The following is a 26,820-nucleotide window of genomic DNA, read 5'->3' on the forward strand; positions in this document are numbered from 1 at the left end:
CAATTTCGCATATAGTACTTTATTAAAATAAAGTTTCTTTTTAACATATATTAGAGGGAAGACGATTCTGTTTAACTGTAACGGTATATTTTACATTCCAACTGCAAATTCGGCCTCCACCATTGGTGAATCCCATGAGCACGTTTAAAATCTGGTGATGGGCTCCGGTTGATTGTCAGGTTGGCTGATGGAAGAAGGTGCAGTGGCTCTGCTTCCTTCCCAATTACATGCATGAATAGGCCCCCAATAGAGTTCTGAGTAGCCAGTTTCTCAATGCCTCCAGCTCCAATCTCCTCCATCTTTTTCCTGTGCTCAAAGTACCCAGCATACTCGGAACAGATGTCATCTGCAGGATTCACAAACAGACATGGGACCCATGCAGACAAGGCAAGAAATGGATCTTCTGATGGAGAATTTTGGTTGTAACCCTTCACAGCCACAGCAAGTCCTGCAGTGATCAAGCTGCTTGCGATGCGGACCCCATGCTTCACTTTTTCATCTTTTATCCTTTCAATTGGAGCAGAGAAGAATGGTGGATTGAATAGAAATGATTCAAGAAAAGTGCCCATCTTGGCCATGTTCTTTCCAGCCAACATCGCCACAGCAGATCCCAAAGAATGACCTGCTATCCATACATTCAAATCTCCAGCGGCAGTAACTGTGTCTTGGACAGCTTCCATTGCACTCTCGAATCGAGAGGTACAGTGGAGTTCATTCTGGATGAAATGGAGGTCCAAACTGAGATCTCGTAGGAAGGATTCAGGCTTGGTAATGGTGCCACGGAAAGCAACAACATATCTTGGAGAACCCTGTGTTGAGTGGCCATAGTAGCAGAACTGGGGTTTGAATTCATATATAGCGCCAAAGATAGAGAAATCTACATTGTCCACAAGTGGATGAATCAACTGGAAATGGAAAAATTCCCACCAAGGTGGGGCAAGAGCTTCAGGCCCTTGGCGGTTCTGCTGCCGGTCCTGCTCTAGCACATAGACACCCTGAACCAAACTGGCAGCAACAGATCTTCGATGATGTGCATTATTCCTGCATAACAATATTAACATAGAAAATTTCTCTTTAATGGATGAACAAATATAAAGGGATTATTTATAGTGCACCCACTTGCTCACAGAGAGCAGAATATAAGGTATACTGGATGAGGGACCATTTGAAAATCATGTGGCACACACATGGAGGACCTTGAACTGCTATTTTATCATCAAAACTAGAAAAAATATCCATAAACTGCCGTGGTTGAAAGAAGTAAAACATGAGCATTTGGTTAATAAGGAGTGTAATTATCAACCAAAATTCCCTGTCCACTCTTGCCAGGCATTCTGGGATCATTAGTCCCAATAAGAACTAATGCCTAGAGCTAGTAATTCTAACTCAAAAGAATTATAAACATCTAACTAAGCAGGGAAATCCTTGACTGAAAATTTTCTCTCTTTGTTTTCTTTTCTTTTTACTCAACTGTAGTCCACTCTTGTCAGGCATTCTGGGATCATTAGTCCCAATAAGAACTAATGCCTAGAGCTAGTAATTCTAACTCAAAGAATTATAAACATCTAACTAAGCAGGGAAATCCTTGACTGAAAATTTTCTATCTTTGTTTTCTTTTCTTTTTACTCAACTGTAGAAAAATGTGATACCACTGGTTTAAATCCCTGTATGTATACCACATGGTAATGTGTCAAAAGGAATCTGTCCATACAGTGTATCAAACAGAAAACAGATATGTAGAATTCCTTCAACATAAAGGATACCACAATATATCAGGAAAAATGTCTACCAGTCAACATCTGTGAGGAAGAAAGGTCCCGAAAGACTGAATATTTGCCTCTCGGATGCAATTAGGCCCATTGCCCCTTATGTTCCACTATATACCCAAGAAACTGCAACAAGACAAGCCAGAAATTTAAAACAGTTATGAGTAGTCTGTCCAGAAAGGAAACATGTATTATCAATTTATCAACCAGTGCATATCAGGTATTTGTAAGGAAACATCTTAAACCTTCCATGGTATTATGCGTTTACTGTGTAGTGTTGAATATCTACTTGATGCAGAAGACAGAGCTAAATATGGAATTTTTCTGATATTTTTATGTATGTGTGTGTATATATAATAAAACAAAACCCGAAATTTGTCATTTTGGCCTTTCTGATTGTAATGTTCTTATCCTAGATTCCTAGTATGCTTATGCTTAGTGTTTCCATTGTTTTCATTACTCTTTAGATCTTATTTAGGGCATTTACATCTTTATTTATTTGTTTTAAGTTTCAAATGATTTCCCTTTGTTCCGTTGCTGGTAGAAAGGAGGCAAAAAGAACTCAATCGTACAATGCAAAGGAAAAGCTTCGTAGTGATGAGGAAAGCATACCAATTTCACAAAATTACAAATAGAAAAGAAAAGGATGGAGAAGCAATTCTAGATTTTTACCTTTTGAGGAAAAAGTAACTTCGAAATTTCATTAAGGAAAGGTGCTCAAACATGCTGAACCAGATATAGATTTGAAATTTTAAAGAATACCATTAATGCATCTTGATGAATGCAATAAGCAAGTAATAACTTGGAAAATCATAAAGCTAAATTGCAACTAAACCTTTTGGTATAATCATCAACTATATTAATTTAAAGGGTGCAAGGAAAGTCAGCTCAACTCAGCCTTAATCCTACCATTTGGGGATTCTGCCCCACTATTGTGCCCTACAAAATTGACATCAGACAAACATACGTATTCAACTCAAGTTTACTGTTTATTATTAAACCACACTAATCATATGCAAGAGATCACAACAATTGAAGAATCAACAACAACAACAACAACAACAACAATAATAATAGTAATAACCTTCTATAAATTTCGTAACTGCTTTGGGATTGACAACCAAGAGTTAGTCAAAAACAGGGGAAGGCTAGAGCTTGGGTGGCTATTATATTGCAATCAACATTTCTCAGAAGAATTATTAACATGTATGCCTAAGGCATGTCAGCTTACAAACTGGAATAGATAACTTGCATTAACATGTATGCCTAAGGCATGTAGTTTAAAAACAGCAGGAGTATAGAGTATAGGTGGGACTTAGGTGGCATTTGATAAATCTAAAATCTGAAATCTGAATTATTCCACTAGGAACAATAAGATCCCTAATGACCTAAACCAAATAGTATTGTCAGCTCACAGAATGGAATAGATAACTTGCATTAACATGTATGCCTAAGGCATATAGTTTAAAAACAGCAAGAGTATAGAGTATAGGTGGGACTTAGGTGGCATTTGATAAATCTAAAATCTGAAATCTGAAAAGTTAAAAATATATTATTTGTCTATAAATCTGAAAAAGAAGCATAGGTGCTTTTCTACTTTCTAGAGGCTCTGAATCCATAACTTTGTTTGTGTTGGATCAACCCTACCATCTGAAATTCACTGATTTTACTATTTTACCCCTAAAACATACTATGTGGAAATGTTGAGTTCAATTCGCATTATCTAATAAAAAATAATTTTCAACTTCAAAATAATATTGAAACAATACAAATAAAAAATAATAATTTAATAATTAAAAATTACTAATTAATAAATGAAACGATTAAAATTAAAAAACTAATCAATGACTATAAAAATATTAAAATAATTAATAATTTACACAAATAAAAATTAAAATAATTTGTAATAATAATAATTAAATCAAGAGGGTGAGTATTAATAATAATAATTATTATTATTATTAATTATTAATTATTTTAATATTTTTATTAAACATTAATTATTCTTTCATTAATTTTTAAAAATTACTTTAATTTTTATTTGTGTAAATTATTAATTATTTTAATATTTTTATAGTCATTGATTAGTTTTTTAATTTTAACCGCTTCATTTATTAATTAGTAATTTTTAATTATTAACTTATTATTTTTTTTTTTTATTGTTTCAATATTATTTTGAAGTTGAAAATTATTTTTTATGAGATAATGCGAATTGAACTCAACATTTCCAAATAATATGTTCTAGGGGTAAAATAATAAATTCAGTGAATTTCAGATGGTAAAGGGTTGATCCAAAAGAAACAAACTTATGGATTCAGTGCCTCTAAAAAGTAGAAAAGCATCTATGCTTTTTTCAGATTTCAGACAAATAATATATTTTTAACTTTTCAAATTTCAGATTTATCAAACACCACCTGAGTCTTAAAATTTCAGACCTGAAAAAACTCTTCAGATCATATTTCAGATGCAACACCAAATAAGCATTGCATCTGAAAAGTAGATATTTCATATTCAGACATCTGAAAAGTGTTACCAAACGCCACCTTAATCATATAGATCTGAATAGGGGCCATAAAACAAAGAAAAAATATACAACCAATCAGCATCAAAGAGCATTTAGCCTAAATCATCAAGGCTATGATTAGTTTAACAAAGAGAAGAGAGACAGAAATTTCAGGGAAGTTTTTAAGGCTATGTGAACTTAAGAATTTCCCCCAACTTTCTGTTTCTCTCATTTTCTATCAAACCAAACACAGCCAAAGAGTTAAAAAAACATATAACATCATCATCCAAAACCAAAAGTGATCAATGAAGATAATATAGAACCAGAAAGATGGACTAGAGTTTTTCGAGTGGTTGCAGAATTATAGAACTCCCCTCATTCATTCCTCCTACCATCTGACCATCAAAGAGGAGTAAACAATAAACAATATATAGAAACAGCAGATACCAAAACTCAAAAGCAACCAAACAAGAAAATATTCTGCTTAAGCTCCAATCTTTATCAACTTAATAAAAATTTAAATAAAAAAAAGGCCGGTGAGCACCATTTCATCAATGTAAAAAAAGCACAAAGAAAAGAATAACACTGTCTCACTATCTAACCAAATGCTAGTTGACAAATTCTCTAGAAATAAGAAAAAGTCAAGAATCAATTTTCGTATTAACAAGTAAACAAAGAGATCAAATGAGAATGCAATATACCTTGGGAATTTCTCAGAGATCAAATGTAAACAAAGAGAATAATCATATATCTTGGAAACTAGGGTTTTGAATTGAACTGGAGAGGAAGGATAAGCTTTTCCCTCCTTCCTTTCCTCTTCTCTCTCTCTCTCTCTCTCCCTCTCTCTCTCTCTCTCTCTCTCTGTGTGGGAGGTTGGAAGTACATTTCATGTCTCTCAACCGAGTACATAGTTCGTAACACACCATTTACACGTTAGTTGACATGTCCTTTTCCGACTCTGGAGACCCAATTAAACCATACCGGTGGCGTTGGGGCCTATTTAATACCATTAAATTAAGGGTGTTTTGCTTGTTAGAATAACTTCTCAAAGGAAAAATCTACTGAAGACAACCTCTTCAAAATTATTTTGGGTTTCTTCTAAGGGGCACTAATTTAACATTTCACTCTCACTGATCTCTCTCAGAGAGTTAGAGTCTCAAAGTAGAAATACCGAGAAGAGAATGCATTACTTCTGTCGTGTCAGCAGCGTCAGCAAGAGGGGACAGAGTCCTTGCAACGGTCATGGATGATGGAGGAGGAATACAAATATGCAATAGGGGTTGCGCAGAGAATCGCTGCATGAAGGTATACCATCAAGGATTTTAGGTACCAGAAGAACCACCACACTGTGATTGAAGTGAACGAGACATATTACGAGAACTGCACCCTTGATGGAGCTATTAGTGGTTGGTATAATGGGATGAATGTCTTCGTGTCTGTTCACCTTCTCCCGTCAACGCCGATTGCCTCCGCTTCATCTGAGCATTCAAAACCCACCGTCACCACTAACCACTGACCACCCCCGGTAAAGCTATTTCCCGGCCGTTAATTACAGAGTAATTTTCCGGTTGCTCTACCAAATGAGCAAGTTATTTGCCGGTGGTTGTGGTTGGTTTCTATTTTAGTTCTTCCACGTGGTGTTTGGTTGGCAGCCGAACAGGTTTGACGAGTTTGCCATGTCAGCAGTATGTCCACGAGGCAAACTTAACCCACATAACCCATTTACTGCTGAGAACACAAATCTTATTAGGGGTGACAATTTTCCCCGTCTCCAACGGGTACCCGGCCGGGCTCCCCAACCCGACGGGGTCGGGTATGGGAGGTATTTTGGCGGGGTCGGGGTCGGGGTCGGGGATGGGGCTATCCTTGAATTCCCGATCGGGGGCGGGGACGGGGATGGGGAATGCAATCCCCGCCCCGACTTGGCCCCAATTAATCTATATATATAATTGTATATATAATATAATATATAATTCCATATATTGTTTATAATATTATATATTATATTATTATTCATTTTTTATTAAAACTTAAAAAACACTCCAAGTGTCCAGTCTTCAAGACTTCGACAGAGAGACTGACAGCGAAGAGAGAACTCTGAACCCAGAAGGGCCAAAACCCAGTCTTCTTCTGTCATCTTCATCGTCGATTCACCGACTGCTATCGTTATTGCCACTTGCTTGTTGAACATCAGACGTCGTCGGACCTCTATCGTCGCCGACCACCAATCTACCACTTGATGAGAAGGAAGTGGAGGAGAAGTAGGAGAGAAGATCTGAATGGCTTTTTCGGCAAATAATCTCAACATATCTGAATGGGTTTCTCGACAAATAATCTGAAGAATTGAATGGTAGTGCTTTGGGTTTTTGTTGATTCTTTGTTTTCTTTTCCTATTTTCCTTTTTTCCAGTGGAGGAGTTGGTGGCTATTCGTATCTTTGGAGCTTTGTGGTGGTTATTCGTATCTTTTGGAGCTCTGTGGTGGCTATTCGTACCTTTTGGAGTCTGTTGATTCTTTGCATTTGCTCCAGCTAGGGCTAAGAGTTTGGATTTTGCAGTGACCCTCAGGGATTCGGGTCCCGATGGAGAATTCATCCCCGTCAGGGTTGGAGATGGAGGAGGATTCTTTTCCCGGACGGGGATGGGGAGTGATTTGGGGGTCGGGGTAGGGGATGGGGAATTTAATCTCTGCCCCAAACCCGCCCCGTTGCCATTCCTAAATCTTATATTTAATCCCAACTAGCAATTCATGGGTTGAATAGTGTAAACTAGGGGTGCAAATGGATCGGATCTATTTGGTCGGATTTGGATCGCTCCGGTTTGAAGAAGATATATATATATACATATTTTTAATATTATATTTTTATAAATTTGTTATATTATTTATTTTTTTATAAAAAATATATATATGATGAAAATAATTAAGAAATACTTGTTTTTTTTATTTTATTTAAATTAGTATATTTTAATTTGCTTTTAAGAATTTATTAATCTTTAAAGAAAACTAGTTGGATTGGATCAGATTCGGAGACCCAACTTATTGATAGGATTCGAATTTAAATCAAGTCCTATCAAATCCGATCGAATCTTTAGATTGGATTAGATTCGGCATAAACAGTATCGGATAGGATTCAAATATACCTTGATTTGAATCCAATCTGATAGAGGATCTAACTAATTTGGACATGTGAGAGCCCCCCCCCCCCTCCGGGGCTCTCTCAAGTTGGACGTGTGTAGTAATGCCTAACTTGGACAATAGTTGTTGAAACCGGTCTACACTGAAATGTGAAAGATCTGAATCTCCTTCGAATATATTGGCACTAAAGTGATAATCAATGTCAATGTATTTTGTACATAAAACTGGATTGAGGTGCAATGTGTATGGTAGTCTTACTATCACAATGGAATTGCATGGGTCCTGAAAGGGTAATTGTGAGATCAACAAGGACTCTTAATCCATAAGAGTTAGAAGGTAGCAACACCCATTATCCAATATTCAACTTCTGTAGAAGAACGCAAAATTGTATGTTATTTCTTAGCCTTCCATGAAATTGGTGAGTTACCAAAAAAAATGATATTTCCTATGGTTGATCACCAAGTGAGTGGGCAACTTGCCCAATCTGAGTAGCAGTAACCTTGAAGTTGAAATTCATTTTCTGATGATAGAAATAATCCATGTGTGGAGGTGGCCTTGAAATATCGAACCACACGAAAGGCAACACCAATGTGTTCTTGACGGGATCATGCATGAACCGGCTAAGAGAGTAAACAACAAAGCTTAACTCGGGCAGTGAGTGTAAGATAAACCAATCGACCCACTAAGCGCCTATAACGAGCAGCATCAATGATGGGCACACTAGAATCATCAACGAAATGCTTATGTTGTTCCATAGGAGTCAATCTTGGTTTACAGTCAAGCATGCCCATTTCAATAAGGATGTCAAGAATATATTTATGTTGGTTGAGGAAAATTTCATCAGTAGTTTTGGAAACCTCAATGCCCAAGAAGTAACATAAGGGCCTAAGGTCTTTTGTCTTGAAGCAATTGTTTATGTAGTTTTTAAGAGAAGTAATACGAGCTGGATCATTTCCCGTGATGATCAAATCATCCACATATACAAGGACAGCATGCATGAATTGGACTGGTGTGAAATAAATAAGGAGTAGTCAGCAGCCATTGACTGCTAGAAATCAATGTCAAGGAGAGCTTGTGTGAATTTAGCAAACCATTGCCATGAAGCTTGATTGAGGCCATAGAGTGACTTGTTTAATTTGCAAGCACAATAATAATCATTGGCAATAAGACTAGGAAGGGGCGCCATATAGACTTCTTTGTGAAGGCCTCCATGTAAAAAGGCATTGTTGACATCCAACTGGTGCAATTCCCAACACTTTACAACGGAAACTACAAGGCAACACATAGTCACCAATTTTGTAACAAGAGCAAATGTGTCGTGGAACTTAGTGTATCCTTCTATTACAATATGGGCTTTGTAGCGATCTAGGGAACCATCTAGCTTCAACTTCAATTTGTAAACCCATTTACAGCCTATGACCTGTTTTTTAGGAGGGAGATCTGTGAGTGCCCAAGTGTTGTTATGATTAGGGGTGCTCACACTTTAGTTAACCGAACTATGGGCCTTTTTTGTAACCAAACCGGTATTATCGATTTTTGGAAAACCAGTAACTAAAACCGAACCAAAGCCAATCGGTTAACCTGTTGACCAGTCCGATTAACCATCGGTTCGGATCGTTAGTTTTTCAATTTTTTAATTTTTATAATATATTATAAAAAATATATAAATATATAATAAAAATTATAAATATATATAATATTATATTTTAAATAATAAATAATATATCATATATTATAAATATATTTACACATAATGCATATTTATTAATTTATAATATATAAAAATATAAAATCTATATAATATATATATAATATATAGAAATATATGCATACCGGTCGGTTCAGCTAATCGATTTTTTAGTACGATTTTGGTCGATTCTGTTTTTTTTATTTTTTTTTTTGCTCACCCCTAATTATGATCAAAGGCTGCAAGCTCGTCAACCATGGTTGCCTGCCAATGAGGGCTTTGGGCAGTTTGAGAATATGTTATAGGTTCAGGGGAATGATGAGAGGTAGAGGTGAGTAAGGCATGATAAGTAGGAAGGTTACACACAAAATCTTGTAGGCATAATGGGAGATGGCATGTGCAAGTGGGGTGGGAATAAACTTGAACAAGCCCATCAGTAGCACGACTACAGTCAGGCCCATTATCTGTGTTAGGACTAGTAATGGGGTTGGTGTTGTCTGTAACAATCTCAATAGTACTATCATGCACATGATGTCCATTGAGAGGTCTATTACTGTGGTAAGAAAAATCACATCCATCATCAGGTTGAGGCATAGGAATTAGAATAGTTCTAGCAGAATCCATAATTAGGTCAATAGAAACTGGAAAATCATATTCATAAAAAACCATGTCTCATGACGTGAACATCTATTTGGTGTCGAGGTTGAATACCCTATAGCCTTTATGAAGTGTGGATAGCTAATGAACACACATCCGGCTAAACAAGCAGCAAGTTTGTCATGAAGAGTCAGCCTTATTTGAGCGTAACATAAGCAACCAAACACCTTGAGGTGACTATAATTAGGGGGTCGAAGGTGGAGCTTCTCTTATGAAGATTTTCCTCCCAACAAGAGTGTCAATGTGATGTTGACGAGATAGGTCATTGTAAGAAGACACTCACCCCAAAAGAAAACAGGAAGACATGTTTGAAAGCGAAGAGCACGGGCAACTACTAATAAGTGTTGGTGATTGCATTCAGTAACGCCATTTTGTTGTGGCATGTCAACGCAAGACCATGGTTGGATAATGCCTCTCTATTGAAAAAAAAAATATATGCAAGGGCCAGATAAAATTTTTAGGCCGTTATCAGACTGAAGTTGTTGAACTGAGCATTTAAATTGTGTTTCCACCATTGCACAAAAAAAGGGTGAGGTAATGAAAAACTTCAAATTCTTGTCTCATGAGAAGTGTCCAAGTACATCTAGTGTAATCATCTACTATAGGAAAACATGGTCATTGTTATGGGATGGGGTTTTGTAACTGCCCCATATATCACAATGTATCAACTAAAATGGAAAAGTAGTATGGGTATGACTGACTAGAAACGGACTTTGCATCCGCTTAGCGTGTTGGCAAGCATCACAACATGCATTTGAGGGTGAAAGAGAAGTCTCAGGAAGCAAAGATAGATGAATCTTGGAAGCATGATCGAGGTTCCTATGCTAGAATTCATAGAATAATGTTGAGCTGGTGAGATGGAAAAAGGTGGGAAGAGAGAAACTAATGTAGTAGAGACTGTCTCAAAGTTCACCCGTTCTGATCATGATCTTCGAGACAAGGTCATGTATGATACAATTAGTAGAAAAAAAAAAAAAAAAAAAACATAGCATAACTGTTGAGTCAATTTACTGACTAAGATTAAATTGCAAAGCTAAAACATGTAATACATCACAAAGAGGAAAACTAGAAGTGAAGGAACATATTAAATTGCACTAGTGGGTAAATGAATAGATTTTGGAGCAGGCAAAGGAGAACAATGTGAGAATAGAGACATATGAGACAATGTGGTCAAATGCACCACTTTCAAACATCCATTCTACAAAGGAGATAGGAACGGTTTTACCAGAAAGTTTAGCTCCAAGGTCTAGGCTGAATCTTTATTAAGGAGAGAAACCAACTTATTATACTATTGCAGAGATGAATCCAATAACAGGGGAATCTTGACCAAAGTTGAAGGAGCGTGGCCACTATTTTTGAGGTTGCCTTATCCGATCCAGTGCGATCTAGTGGAGGACGAACATTCTTGTCAAGTCCAACAGATAGACGGGTCCAACCTGGGGATATCTAATGACCTCGTAGCATTTGTCCTTTGTGTGACCATGACGTTTATAAAGGTCACAATAAGGTCTATTTTGGCCAAAAGTACAAGTCTGAGGTTTGGAAGCAACATGAAAGGTTGCAGCGTCAAGAACAATGATCCTCCCAAAGAAATAGTGAGCTGGTGGTGCTCCTCTTGGATAACTAAGGCATAGATTCGATTGAGATGTGGTGATCCTCCCAAACAAATCCAAGAATTTGTGAACGAAGCATGTTGAAAGAATCTCAGTCCTATGAAAAATTGACAAATCTTCCCCTTTCTCCGGTCAATAAGAAAGACTTTTACAACACCACAGGTAAGACCACAAGTACATTTAGGTAGGTCGGTGAGTGTTGCTAACTCATCCTAGAGAATTTGTAGTCGTTTAATGTATGCAGTTATAGAAAGATCTCCTTGCTGGAGCAAGACAAGATCCATTCAAGTTGATAGACATGTACAACGTCACTTTGACCAAAATGATCCTACAATTCACGCCAGATTTCTGTTGTAGATTCAATAAAGGGTATGTTGTGGTAGATTTCCTTTGCCACTAAATTTAGGAACCATAAAACGACCATTGAGTTGCATTTGTCCCAAATCTCCTCTTAAAGTAAAGATGGCAGTGGTCGCGACAACAAACCATCAACGAACTTGTATTTGTTCTTAGCTCGAAGTCTGGTCTTCATTGCTCATTGCCAAGTGTGAAACTTTTCATTGGTGAGCAAATTAGAAACAAGGGCTAATCTTGGATTATCATATGATTGAGTATTACTGATGTGAAGTAATTGTAATACTTCATATCAGTAATAGCTGTTTAATCAGATCTAATCCATAAGTGTATCCCACAGTTCCCACCTTTTTGTTATTTTAGAGTTTCAATAATCCAAACAAGTACACTATACATTATTAGAAACAATATTATCTCATCACATATTAACAATTTTCCATGTGGACGGATAAATGATTTATGCAAGTGTATGAAAGGTATTTTACTCGCCCAGGTAAATAAGCCACTCCAAATCATTCTTTCCTACAGACCCACTAATAGCACCGAAATACAAATACAAATTTATTTATTTTTCTTGACACCCACCAACTTATCCACCACCATTCCCCATAGGACCAACGACGCCGAATGGTAAAACCGTATAGGAGAAAGCTTATCTCTTCCCCTTTTTCATTTCTGGGGGTAGGGGAAGGGTGATAATAAGGCCCGAACGCCCATCATCCACAGGTTTGAATTGCTGGAAATTCGCACGACACGGATAAAAGCATAAACAAACTGGTATTAGGCTGCATTTGACACTCCTTGTTTTAATGACCTTATCTCCTTTTTAACTGCAAAAAGGAATACGGACTGCCAAATGCCGCCCTAATAGTTAATAACATCTTTTTTTGTAAGAAAACGAATGCCATCTTTGTTATATAAGATATCAACTATATTTATATAAAAATATGTTCGAAGTTCAGACAAGGAAGCTGACTTGGACCTGCTCGCAATTTCACAACACGTGTGAATACAGGAAAAAATATACCCCCTCGCCAAGCCCAACCCGAAGCATGAATTAAAGAATCAGAATCCCAGTTGTCTATATTCCTAGTACACAAAAGATAGAAAAACGAATCCAGTTCACTACTTGGACCAAGCAACTGCGTCAATCTCTGCTTGTGCACTTCGATATAACTCCGGTTGTCTATATTCCTAGTACACAAAAGATAGAATAACGAATCCAGTTCACTACTTGGACCAAGCAACTGCATCAATCTCTGCTTGTGCACTTCGATATAACTCCAGTCTCTTTGCAAGGGCAGTACGCCGCTCCATAACTGCAGGGTCCTCATCCAACAATGAAGCCAATTGCTTTTGCTGAAAAAAGCAGAGTTTGCAAAGAATCAAGTGATATCACTCTTTAATTCTAAAGTTCAATCAAGTAATAAGCTCTATAGCCATTTATTTCATATTAGACTTTAGAAGATTCTCAATGCAGATTCAATCAAACATCATAAAAACCTTACATATTTTCTCAAAAGAAATGGAAAAAAGGAGTAAAAATCGGCAAAAACAACGCGATGGTTGCCATTCTACAGCTCAAAACACAAACATAGTTCAATTTGTTAGGGCGTTTCGTTCCCCCTTGTGCTGTGGAGAAAGAAAGAAACTGGCAAAAAAATGGCATAAAAAGTTTGTGCATGTCTTGGGTGTGGGGGTGGGGAATATGTATGAATTATGATGTACATGAATCATGATAATAGATACTTGGCACAAACAAAGAGACGGAGGGACACCCATCCTCACCTCCTTTTTACCCAACTCGGTGAAGAAGTGATCCAGCAAGGAGCGTTTGGCCTCACGTACTTGACAATAAACAATGGACTTGGGAATGGAATTTCGCAGACTCGCACAAACCATATTGACATAAGACAAAACGGTACTACCTGTTTGTATTAAATAAGAGGGCAAAATCAGAATTAGTAGACAAAAAAAAATGGAAATAACTTGCTGAATTTAAAATGAAGTAAAACATGATATTCATCTGGATTTAAAATTTTTAAGGCAGTATTTAAAATTTTTAAGGCAGTATGTAAAGTTTAGCAAGCAACTTCATAGCAACGTCACCTTTCTAATTTTTAGATACAGAAACAACATATGGCCTTTATACTTTTAGGCAGTGTTCGGTTTGAAAGAAAAGGTAGGGAAAAGAAGGGAAAGGAAGGGTTCCTTGGTACAGGTTTCCCTTTTCCTACCTTTTCTTTCAAACCAAACACGGCCTTAGAGAATATTAACATCAAGTTGCACCAACAGAAACATATATTTTAAAAAATTAACTCTATCAAGTCATGTCCCCATTGCTGAAAGGGTGTCAAAATATCCAAATCCTGGTTTAGATACAGAAAATGAAGCTTAAGTGGAATATAATCCCAGTAGCTACACAGAAACTGCTTACCTATTCTCCTGAGATATGAATCATTGTATCTATCAAATATTGAATGTGTTGGATTTCCTCCTTTCTCAATATCCTGGGGAAGCTTCCGGAAGAAATCAACTGTCAGGTAACTACACTCCATATCAACTAATTTAAGAGTCGCTTTCCTACTTTCTTCCCTCATCCTGTCTAGAGATTCAACAGCTGCATTCCCAACCTCAACCCTGAGAGTGGGGTATTGCCTTAGCTCCTGTATACAACAGGACAAAGAACGTACATTAAAAACTTCATTTAGATATGTATAAAGGCACAAAAATAGACTTTGATTTTATAATACTGCATAAACAATTTAAGGGGAATAAGAAACAAACATGATTTGATATGCTCAACATAGATATTGATGATCAAATGATAGTCATAACAACAGAAGGGACCTAAGATGCAAACATTTTATAATCTAATTGTCAGAATAAAACATCTGGGTTCTTCGTAACATCTGTATATTTTTCTTCCTCCCACTTCTTTGTATTTTCTCTTCTGATGCAGCAGCATGCACTTGGTTAGATCAGTTTGAACCTCTTTGGAAGCCCAGAAAGAAACTAACAGATCTGAAGAAACTGTCTGAATAATGCATTTGGCCTCACTCTCGTCTTTAAGGAAATTTACGGGAGAACTGGTGAAACTAAAAGTGGAGTCTAGTTAGTTTCTCTTATTTCGATATTACTCTTAATGGTAACTTCTGAACTTAATAGTATTTCTCATAATTACAATTTTTAATAATTTCTGATGTCTTTAAATTAAAGAAGCTTTAGTGGAATTAAGAAAGAATTATTAGAGTTGTTTAGGAAACTCCACCAGTGTGAGCTTGTCTTGCATTGCCAGTCCCAAGTGCAGATAAAGGAGGGTGCGTCAGGTTTGCAGCCGGCACTAAAACTTTTGCTAAACTCTCATGATATGGAATTATGGATCCTAATCCGTCTTTCCATGCTCATACTAGGGCATGGACGATGATGATGATGATGATGATGATTTAGGAGTTCGAGTCATTATTATTTAATTGTCCTAATGGGTTAGTTAGTTTTAATGAATTTTGGTTAGTTTTAGAGAGTTTTAATGAATTACGGTTGTTGCCAAATGCCCGCCCCTCCCTCCCTCTCTCAGTTCTTCCAAGTGACCTATCTCATTGCTGTTTACCCTAACAGCAAGCATTGTAGTTGCTTCTCCATTCATATCCTTCATCTCCGATCACCCACAGCCCTCATTCACCCCATGAAGCCCACCACCAGAACCCTAAAAATAGTACGACCCCTACGTTTTGGAATTAGGACCAAATAAGCAAACTATTGGCTGCAGACCTCAATCCATTATCCTGTGTAATTGGAGTAATCTTGTCCATGATTTCCAGAGAGGCATCGGTGCTATGTTCTGACTTCTTACATAAAACTATATATAAGACTACATTCTGTATTTTTTTATCAACAAACTGCATTCTGTAAATTGCTAAATAAAAAAAAAATACCAGGCTTAAAAGACAAAACTACATAAGATTACCTTCTAGATATAATTATGACAGTCATAAATGTGCATCAACCTTGCGGACAATAGGAATCAACACATGATCCACATGCTAACAAGTGGCCCACAAATAATAGATTCTATTAGATGATTCTGGTATAAATCATCTCATTGCTGTCCCATTTCAAAAGCAGTGTTCAATTACATAAAACCAAATTCAAGTCACCAACGGATAGAAGGAATTTATATTCTTAGTTAACTATTTAATATCCTCAATCAAGGAATACCAAATACAATCAAAGTAACAACAGTGCCTTTTTCAGTTAGCAGTGAGAACTGATACAGGCTAGAAATTGGAAAAAAAGAAGAAAAAAATCTGACTTGTGGTTTGGAGTATCTCATGGAAACTAGGTTTCTTATGCATGGAACCAACGGATAGAAGGAATTTATATTCTTAGTTAACTATTTAATATCCTCAATCAAGGAATACCAAATACGATCAAAGTAACAACAGTGCCTTTTTCAGTTAGCAGTGAGAACTGATACAGGCTAGGATTTGGTAAAAAGAAGAAAAAAATCTGACTTGTGGTTTGGAGCATCTCATGGAAACTAGGTTTCTTATGCATGAAACCACAAATCTCCTATGCTTCACTAACGAGGTCTCTATAGGGCATCCAAACTCCTGATGTCTGTGAGTTTAAAAGCTAAAAGCTATTTAATTACAGAATTTTTAGGTCTAGTAATTTCGTGATTTCCAACAACTTAAAATTTGGAGAGAGTCTTCAAATTACAACATTTTAGATATTGATCAGTATGGGGCCATTGCTTGGTGCAATGATAAAGTCTTAGGCTGACAAACATGATGACAACACAGGTTCAAGTCTCATTGTCTCAAAGAAACAACTTTGCACTAAAAAGCCAAAAAGTTAGTTTTGTATCAAGTTCAACCCTCCAAGACCATAGTTATCATGTGAAAACATTTGGCAATGGTCCTTTGGAAGGTATCACCCAGTCTAAAATAAAACATTTAGAGTGTCAAAAAGATTAAGTTTTATTTGATGGCCTGTCCTGTGGGTCCACGGTTTTTTATTAGCAACCAGAGAAATACAGGTTTGTTAATTGAAGAAAGGATATATATACATTACAATATAAAGGAGTTTGATACAGATGTTTATTAATAGAATGGACAAAGAAGCATTTGACATCAAAAGAAACATACCGCAGTTTCACTGACAGCTTTGTGAACAAGCTCCTTGAGTATAGAGTGAACCTGAAGTCATGTAGAAAAGAATTTGTAGAGTAAAACATTAAGCACCTAATTAACAAGTAAATATTGGTGCATTTCAACAAAATACAAGCATTGACAACCATAAACACATAATGGTCTATAATAAACATGACTGCATTCTGTCATAACTTGGTGAAAAACGTTAACAGTAGTTTAAACATGATTTACTCTCGCTTCTAGGAATACATAATAATGTGATGACAAAAAAACACTAAAATTAAAAAGAAGTTCAATAGAACATTGAAAAAGTAAGAAAAAGAAACAAAAAAAGGACATCCAGAGGAAAACATGCAGTGAACTTGAATATTAGTGGAGGAAAAAAAGTGAAGGATAATAACTTCATTGATGAAAGAAAAACTCAGTATTCATTTAAACCCAACTGCCATTTCAAATGATCTACTAAAGATACAAAAATACAGCCATTACAGTAATACCAATCCACTTCTTAACATTCGAACTTACTGTTAGAAAGCATTTTCAGATGAAGTATGCAGACTCTGATAAATTGCAATAACATAAAGACAAAAAAAAAGGAATAGCATAAAATAAAATAAAGAATTATATGATGAAGGAAAAATAAAGATTATGACAAGGACAGAATTTGAAAAAAAAAAATAAAGCATAGGAGTTTAACATATGAATATTTAGATTTCCGATCATCTGAGAGAACAATTGAAGTTGTAAATTTAGCATTCAAGCCACCAGAAAATAGTAATATGAATCAGGAAGGAAAAAAAAAAGAAAAGAAAAACAAGTTTGCCTCAATCTTCTTTACCAAAAAAGATAACAAAAACAAGATTTAACAAGGTGTCATTAAACACTAGCACAACAAACATTTTTGTCAAGTTTAATCCTCTTGTCCTGCAAAAAAAAAAAATCAAACTTAACCAAGTAATATGTTTTAGACTTTAATGCTTACCGCATCAACTGCTGCCTCAGCAGGTCCCCTAATGGTAATCAAAGATGATTCTATGAGTCGGCGATACCCTTGTTCAGGGGCAATCAAATGAGGCTGGTATCCATCAGCCTCAGTAATTAGTTTTCTCACATTCTCCATTGAAAGATGCTTATCAAACTGCAACCGCTTTAGAGCTGCAGGAAGTTGATTATCAAAAACATTGTAGATTTTATCACCACCAGGGCGACTGCATACATAAATCAACATCAAGACTTGGGTTAATCCACAAAATAAGAGGTACAAATGAAACAAAGCAGATTCCTGCAAACAATCATGAAGGAAATTTAGAAAGTAAATTACATACATGCCATCAAGGTGCTCTTTGTATATTTGATCAAAAATACGACAAATCTCCATTATCATGTATAACTTCCCCTGCAAGTAAGCAAACCGCAAGAAAACATTTTAACCAAGAAATTGTATGTGAAGGAAAGTACTGTACAGAGATAGGGAAAAAGGAAAAAGAACATGCACTAGAAATTGCAGCTGCATAACTATCAGTATAACTAGAAAAGACTGCTAGAGTCATTAACTTAATTGAACCTATAACCAAGAAACGAAACCAAGGAAAATGAACAAAATGAAAAACAAATAAGGCTTACACCAGCATCTGCAGCAATAGGCTTCCCAAGACGGCTCAATTCTGCCTCAAGTTCAACAATGCTTTTACTAATAAGGGACTGAATGCCTGGGATTCGAGATTTGATGACAGTTTCCAAATGCTGCAACAATAGCCATTTTATTTAAGTTATGGTCATGAAAAAGGGATTAACGGAATTAAAGTTAACAAATGTAAGTGCACCAAGGGCATGTTCACCAATGTGGTACATTCCAGTTTTCAATGTTGCAATCGTTTGTAAAAACAGCAAAATTCCACCACAGAATGCAAAAGGGGAGGGAAAAGGTTGCAATCTCTGTGGGGCCCAGTTTCTAGCTACTTTGCTTATCTTTTGCTTATAAAACATGTGGGCCCAGACCTCAAAATAAAAACTTATTAAGATTGAAGATTAATTTTTCACTGTTTTCAGATTGTGAAAATAGTAAAAGCACATTAGTTACATGGGACCATTTTCTCAAGAAAGCCACATCAAGAATACAACCACATTGGTGAACCACCCAAGTTTTGGCTGAGATGTAAAAAAAAAAAGAATAAACAAGTGTATACCATTCTGGTGCTCTTACTCTCCATACAATATTTAATGGCATAACCAAAAATATATTAAAGCACCTTTGAAAGCATTTTCCCTAGATGCTCAGAACCCATTCTGTGAGCAAGATGCTTGTACTCTGGGCTATTTGCAAAGTATTCCCGCTCTCTTCGTCGAGCAGCAATCATATCAACGTTCTTGTTAATATCAGCTTGAGAGCGATTAACAACACCTATCCAGGGGAACTGTAGTCGATATGCCTTGCCTTCCAGTATCTATGCAAGCCCAGAAAAACTCAGTCAGAATACAATCCTGTCAGCAAAATCACATACTTCTAAATCTATAAGAAATAACACATAGACCTAAAATAACTTCTCTATTTTCTCCTCTGCTACTATTATATTAGGAAATGAATGTCTACCAATAAGGCATGGTATGCCTTCAGTCACATTCCTCGATTGAGGGATGTTATAACATAAATAATTATAGTATGTGAAGTATGAAGTGTTATCTTTTTCTTCCTGTAGTTATTTATATCCCTATTGCATGCTATTAATATAGCATTAACACTGCCTTTATGACAGTAATACATGTAGGATATAGAAACCTTGGAAACCCCAAAGAGACAGAGGTACTCATACAGTAAATTCATATATTATAAGGTAATGTCAATATAATAATATGTAATGCATTTTGCTTTAAATGATCCAGTTTACACTGAAACAAAAACTAAATGAATATCATGTAATAATAGTTGGAAACAACATATTTATGGAAAATTTAAGCTCTTTAAAAGTATTTAATCCAGCATATGTACGAGATGTTAATACAAGGCATTCAACACACCCAATTTTCAAAAATGGAGTCTTCTAGTTAGATAGTTCTTAATCAAAGAGATGGCAACTTGAAAATGAAGGAAGAGATGTAAGTAAACAGGAAGTAGCAGAAATTTGTCTACATTGTATCATATGTTCTTACAACCCATCATTAAATTGTACACTTGTACATAATGAAATGTTAAACATTTTTCTATTTTAATGAGAAAATTGATAAACTATGGCAAACAGGAAAAGAGTTCTTAATGTCTTAAATTTTAGCATTTATAACAACCCATGCCCCATCACAGGCAAACAAAATTAAAAAGACACCACTTCAAAATTCAATTCAACTGGATCCATATCCTACATTCTCAAGATAATATCCTCCTAGTTAACAGGTTGCATTCAAAATAACACACATGTATATATGCAGATTCCATTAAACATGGGATTCAGGTATCGAACAATAAATTTCCGGGTAATAGGTGTGGCTAATTCTAGAATAAAATAAGAACAAGTAGTTCCTATTACATGTGGTAACATGTGAAGAAAAAAAATTATATATGATAAGCTTTTTACTTACATCAACTGCATCAGTTCCCTTATCCATGAGATCAATCTTGGTCAAAACACCAAATGTCCTCTCTCCTGAAAAGTTGAAAACAAATGAAATCATGTTAGCCAGAAGATGAAAGTAGAAGTTTATTTTCAATTATCAAAATCATGTTAGCCAGAAGATACAGAAGAAATATTCTAAAAATGTTCGATTCTAATGTCCAAAGAATTTCATATTTCTAATACAAGAAGTTCTAAGCATTTATTCACATATTTGGGATATCATTTCAAGTCAGAATGTACGTTGACTTAAGAAAAATGTAATCATGAGGTGGAATGAGAAATATGGTCAATCCACAAATGAGCAAATATACAACACCTTACCCTTAGGATCTACTTCACGAGAGATTTTGATCGCATCAGAGGTAGCAAGGTCTTGATTAGCTGGTGAAATTGCTAATATTACAGAGTTGGGCTGCAAGGCAAAATGCAAAATTCAACAAACCAGAAAATATAATGTATTTTATAAGATTTTAGTCTAAAACTGTCAGAAAAGACACTCCAAATTCACAATCAGAATATTTCCTCCTTTGTGTCCAGCAAATTTCAGGAGATCCTGAAAATTACCTTTTCAATATAGGAACGAACCATATTCTCTATGTCTTGGACAATACTGTCAGGCTGACCCTCTGCAGTGACCAGAAAATTATTCAGTTGCATAAAAGTGCACAAAATGACTTGAAAAAGGAAAAAAACAAAAAACAACAAAAGAAATGCCAACTTACCAACAGCTACTTTAGTAAGTCCAGGAAGATCGATCATAGTCAAGTTCACAACTGTTGAGAGACAATTATCATCAGAAATAAGCAACATAATCAACAAAATCTGATTGCGCTAAAACAATATACAATGAATATAGTCCTGACAATTATTAAGTGCAAGAAACATACTGTGTTTGGTTCCATGGGCATTTATAGAAGGGTGTTTTCAGATAAAAACTTTTATTGAAAAACGTTACTTTAAACGATTATTTTTTTTTGTTGTTTGGTTAGGCATTTCAAGTAACACCCCATAAAACCATCTGCCACCTCATCTTACAATTAACTTTTTCACATTTTTTCTGTTCGGTTGGGGCATTTCAAGCAATACTCCATAAACGATCCAATGTGACACTGTTTAGCTAAGCTGGAGGACTATCATGCTCATCCAACAGTCTAGAGTACTCATACATGTATGATGTATTTAATGGCCGAAATTGAGAACCAGAGGTCGATTCAACGTGCAAATCACATCCAACAGCTCATAACCAGCGTCCTAACAGCAATAGAATAATAAACATCGAATGGGGGCAAGATCAAAAGATGGATCTGCAATGCACTGGATCCACAATGCACCAGATCATTTCTTAGCCCTTCCATGTAAGATGCCACATCAGCTCCAGGTAAGCATTGCATTTCAATAAACGTTGGGCAGTTAGGAGAAACCAGAATTGAAGTTCCCCCAAAAGCTCAGGCACATAAATCCAAGTATTTCTGTTTTTTAATGTTTATTTGATAAACATTGAAATAAAACAGTGGCTTCATGCTCAATAAATGCAAACGCCTAAGTGGCGCTGATGCGGCAGCATTTTTCCAATAAACGCCTACAGAACCAAACACCCTCATAATTGTGAAATGTGTTTTCACTTGAGCAGCATTTTTCAAATTAAAAGGTCAATAATCTGCAGTATTTGTAACTGAAGATCCTTAGCAGCCAAAATGCCTAAAGTCTAAGTTAAAGTTACATGAAAAGTGTGGATATGACTTTTTAACATGCCCTAACAAGTATCAGAAAAAAAGAATTAATTGTAAACAATTTTCATAAATTCAAACTTAAAAGTGATCTTAAGAATCACAAAATTCATTAGAATTAATTCTAAAGTGCAGGTGTTCTCTCCAAGGAACCATAGATTGTGGCTTCCAGAAGTTGAACATAGTTGTTCTCTATCCTACTTCCTAAGAAAAGGAAAATAAGCACCAGAAAAGAGAGGATCTTATCTCACCATTAGGTGAATATATACTTAGATGAATAGGAACAGGAGAGATCTGCTTGGTGCGCCCAGTCTCTCTATCAGTCTCATCGGAGATCTCCTTCCTCACAGCAGCTATACAAAGATAATTAATATTACTGTATCGAACAACAAACTATAAATAGTAAAACAAATACTTAAGTGTGAAGTTCTCATAAATGAAGTTAATTAGACAAAGATATAGCACAACAAAAGGGTTACCAAATACTAGCATCTGAGATGGCAGAGAGATAAATAAAAGGGGATTAAATATTGAACAGAAAATCAATGATTTAGGTAAACAAACTCCATACACTTTCTGCACAAAATTGAGACTTACAAAAAAATAAAGAGCAGAAATTGTGCTAGAATAATTACCAAAATCAGTGAACCTCTTTCTTGGGATATGAAGAAACTCTGCATATTCTCTTCCTTCCTCAATTTTATGAAGCTGTAAGACAAGGGGGCGCCTAGTGACAATCCCTGTGTAAATTTTAGTTTGCATTATTGGTCCAACACTTAACAGGGAGAAGTACGTGAAATTGAACTATCCTAATATAAGAAATAAATTAAATAAATGGATAACATTTGATAACAAAAATAAAAAATTCCATAAATTACCAGATCCACGAGGCAAGAAATCCTTCCCGACAATGCTCTCCAACACTGAGGACTTCCCAGAACTCTAGAAAGCATTAAAAAAACTAAATGAATATTATGGTCCCTTGTTAGATTTGAATATTTAAAAAAAATATACTTCAAAGCTATTTAACAATGTCTGCTTTTGTAGACAGTATAAATCCATCATGTCATTATGTCATAATACCAAATTAAAAGTATTCACATCCAACATTCATTTTTGCAGATTAATCGTTGGACCACAGCATAGTTGTTAAGGCACCTGGGCGATTCTAGGCAACATGGAGCACGTAGTCACCTAGTCTTCTAGGAAGACGCCATGACAACTATGGACCACAGTCAAGCACCATTGAATATGATTAACAATAAACAAGCTAGTAGTTAATTTTTTGTTAGAGAAAGAAAAAAAAAAAGGCCTAGTCACCTAGTCTCCTAGGCAGACGCCATGACAACTATGGACCACAGTCAAGTACCATTGAATATGATTAACAATAAATAAGCTACTAGTTAATTTTATGTTAGAAAAAGAAGAAAAAAAAATGGCCTTTTAACCCACACAAAATTAACAGCTTTATCACTCAAAGAATAACAGCTTAAAATGGTAGAAAATTTCTTCCATATAATAAACAATCCAAACAGGAATTGAAGGTGAGGAATATGTTACAAAGTAAATTAAAACTGTATACTGAACAACCAAGTATAATTTTGAGTTTTGACACCAACGAGAAAATAAGTATCCTTGACATTTTTCAGAATTCAACTGTACTTAAATATTTTTCAAGATTAGTAATGCTTAAACCTATGTCCATTAAATATGCACATAACCAATTTAATTTGAAAATATATCTAGTGTTAATAGATATATGAAAAGATAGAAAAAAGTAACGAAAAACATGGCCCTGGAGCAGAATCTCTATGCAATTTTTTCTGCTATAATTTAGATGAAACATAATGGCACCTACACCCAATTCTGCAGATACTTAAAATCAAAATTGCGCTTGAACTTCATTGTATCCGGGGTTAAAGTAAGTTAGCACAAGTTATATCTATTAAAAATGAATTCGAACACAGATTAGCTTTAATAGGATCGTCTTGAATCACGTGGGTACTTATAGCATCATATGATTGATAAGAAACTAGCAATTGAGTAGAAACTTTCAAACTAACTTTTACCTTTTCTAAACGGTTACAGAGAAGAAAACTACAGCACTGTTAATGAACAAGCAAAATTTAATTAACCTAACGATGCAACTTCGGCGGGCACGGTTCTGCATACTTTTCAATAGAAAATTTTTATAAAAAAAAAAATTGTTCACACCCAACATGCGGATGCATCTCTCAATATTCCAAGAGTATACTTCTCAAATGCATATTGAAAATAAACTCTTTAAAAACATTTAAAGCACGCATATACATCGTCTTAGAAGTTAGAAACTGATGAAAGCATACCAGATCCAGAGTTGAAGCTAACACATATAAAAAGCCGCAATAAAATCAAGAGATTCATTTAGAAGTTTACATTTGATGTAGAAGAAAAGGAGAATGCATAAAATTTAATCACAAGATCCTTCAGAAAAAAATCGATAAAATAAATCAAAAATCAACGATAAAATCCAGCATGAATCGGTGTAAACCACGAAATTCGAGAACTCCAAGGATCTGAGAGTATACTAAAAAAACTAAATTTTCAGCTCAGATTCGCGGAAAAAATTAAATATAGATCCAGGTTATTTTGCATTTAATCTAGATGCTTCAATATCGACGACAACAGAAACGGCGAACAGATCCTTGAAATAACAACCAAATATACGAGATCGGGAGCTGACCTGTCCTCCTACGACGGCAATCGCCGGCAAAGAATCCCATAAAGTCGGCAATGCGCTCTCTTCTCCATGATCTCCAAGGGCCGTACAGGCCCTCTGCAACTTGTTCACCAAAGAGATCAAATTCTCCATGTTCTGACCTAGTCCTGGGAAAAGGTAAAGGGATACAGAAGAGGGGGAGTGGATTCCGACCGGATAGTTGAAAGATTCCGGCACGGGGGCCGGAAAAGTAGATCGGGAGAAATCAAAGAGAGATCTGCAAATGTCGGCCTTGCTTCACAAGCAATACTACTGTCTCGTCGGATACCACACCACACCCCAGACCAGAGGACGAGGGCATTCAACTTTGAAAAATGGATGAGCGAGCCAACCGCGTCCTGGAATTATACTTGAATATTTGAAGTAGTTCTGTGTGTGTCAGACGGCGATACCTGACCCACATTCGGGCAGGAAGACACGCTGACTCGGCTTTTGGTTTTGCGAGATCGTTAAGTTCTCGATCGACGAACTCAAATTTTAAGTAATTGACAAAATTATCCCTGAACAAATGGGATATCCTGTATACACGTGGATGGATACCATACCACCGACCGACTGAACAACTACTCTCCTTTCACTTGAATTTCAAACCTCCTTTGAATTGGGCGTGAGCATCCTCCACTCGATAGCAATATTTTAAAAAACGACTCGGAAACGGAACCGTTCTGATTATCGGTTTTCGATTCAACGGTCCGACCGTCCAATTCGAATGGACGGCCCATTCTGACAATAAAATTAAAAAAATTAAAAAATAAAAAAATACTCAAAAACCGTTGAATGGATCGATGGGTGAACGGTTTAATCGCTCGAGTCAATGGTTTGTTGACTTTTTCAACAGTTTTTTACCAAATTTCGAGTTTTGGGTAAAACAGAACTGGTTACCTGGATGGTTTCTCGGCCAACTGTCCGACTGTCCGGGTTAATGGCGGTTCAAAAATGTTGCTAAATACAAACATCCAGTGTAGTTGTATCAGAGTGAAATTCCGAATTAGACGCTAAAAAGAGAGAGTGGAATTTTGAGTTTTAGGCACTCAAAAAAACTAGAAAAACCGGATCATACTGGACGTCGGACAGGAAAACCCGAGAACCATTTTTCCTTGAAACCGGATTTTTTGCCAAAAAACGATGATTTGGTCAGCAAACCACTGACTCAAGCAATTGAACTGTTCGAACCGTTGAACAATTTTGACCATTTTTTATTTTTTTAAATTTTTATCAAAATGGTTCGATCATTTGAACCGAACAGTCAGACCGTTCGACCCGGGAACTGGACCCCTGACCGATTCATTGTCCGAGTCGGTTTTAAAAACCTTTTTATTCAAGGGGCAACACAAGGAGGCATAGCCCATCCTCGAGCCCATTATTTAGGGGTGCAACCGATCAGATCCTATTTGGTCGAATTAGGATCACCCTATCAGATCCAAGAAGATCCGGTATGATATATATTATATATTAATTTATAAAATATATTATTTATATTGTATTTTTGTAACTTTGTTATATTATTTATTTTTTATAAAAAATATGTATATATATGATAAAAATAATTAAAAAATATTTGTATTATTTCTTTATTTAAATTGTATATGTTATTTTTCTTTTGATAATTTATTAATTTTTTAAGAAACAAATTGACCTGAATCATATCTAAATATCTGACTTCCCGATTGAATTCAAATTCATATCCTTGCCTATCAGATCCGATCATATCTTCGGATTGGATATGATCTACCAGGAACAATGTCATATTGCAATTCGGATATGCCCTTATTCCAATATGATCCAATCCATTTGCATCCCTACCCATTAACCCCCACCCCCCTCAAAACCGGGTCCGGATGTAGTAGGCACGTTAAATAA

General features: G+C 35.9%; 2 protein-coding genes across 5 annotated transcripts; both read right to left on the minus strand.

Moving 5' to 3' along the window:
- Positions 1-3: 3 nt before the first annotated feature.
- LOC104604018 (GDSL esterase/lipase At4g10955-like) lies at positions 4-5,852 on the minus strand. 4 transcript variants are annotated; one of them, XM_088899921.1, is made up of 4 exons: positions 4,971-5,161; positions 4,593-4,664; positions 1,790-1,892; positions 4-1,041 (listed from the first exon to the last, which is right to left on the minus strand). In XM_088899921.1, exons 3-4 carry the CDS (start codon positions 1,858-1,860, stop codon positions 72-74), a joined length of 1,041 nt encoding a protein of 346 aa, XP_088756047.1. In that variant the 5' UTR covers positions 1,861-1,892; positions 4,593-4,664; positions 4,971-5,161; the 3' UTR covers positions 4-71. The 4 variants fall into 4 exon arrangements, with proteins under 4 accessions (XP_088756047.1, XP_010266530.1, XP_010266529.1 ...); XM_010268228.3 differs by lacking the exons at positions 4,593-4,664; positions 4,971-5,161 and adding an exon at positions 5,460-5,852; XM_010268227.3 differs by lacking the exons at positions 4,593-4,664; positions 4,971-5,161 and adding an exon at positions 5,441-5,852.
- A 6,771-nt stretch (positions 5,853-12,623) lies between these two features.
- LOC104604017 (dynamin-related protein 5A) lies at positions 12,624-25,388 on the minus strand. The gene is made up of 16 exons (XM_010268225.3): positions 24,925-25,388; positions 23,081-23,144; positions 22,838-22,942; positions 22,454-22,555; positions 21,198-21,248; positions 21,040-21,101; positions 20,797-20,887; positions 20,441-20,505; positions 19,120-19,314; positions 18,494-18,613; positions 18,196-18,266; positions 17,853-18,078; positions 16,865-16,915; positions 14,152-14,380; positions 13,503-13,642; positions 12,624-13,073 (listed from the first exon to the last, which is right to left on the minus strand). The coding sequence occupies exons 1-16, from the start codon at positions 25,051-25,053 to the stop codon at positions 12,945-12,947; spliced, it is 1,830 nt and encodes a 609-aa protein (XP_010266527.1). The 5' UTR covers positions 25,054-25,388; the 3' UTR covers positions 12,624-12,944.
- Positions 25,389-26,820: the final 1,432 nt, after the last annotated feature.

The sequence above is a fragment of the Nelumbo nucifera genome, chromosome 3, assembly GCF_055504915.1.
Source record: "Nelumbo nucifera cultivar China Antique chromosome 3, China Antique-T2T, whole genome shotgun sequence".
Taxonomy (NCBI): Eukaryota; Viridiplantae; Streptophyta; class Magnoliopsida; order Proteales; family Nelumbonaceae; genus Nelumbo; species Nelumbo nucifera.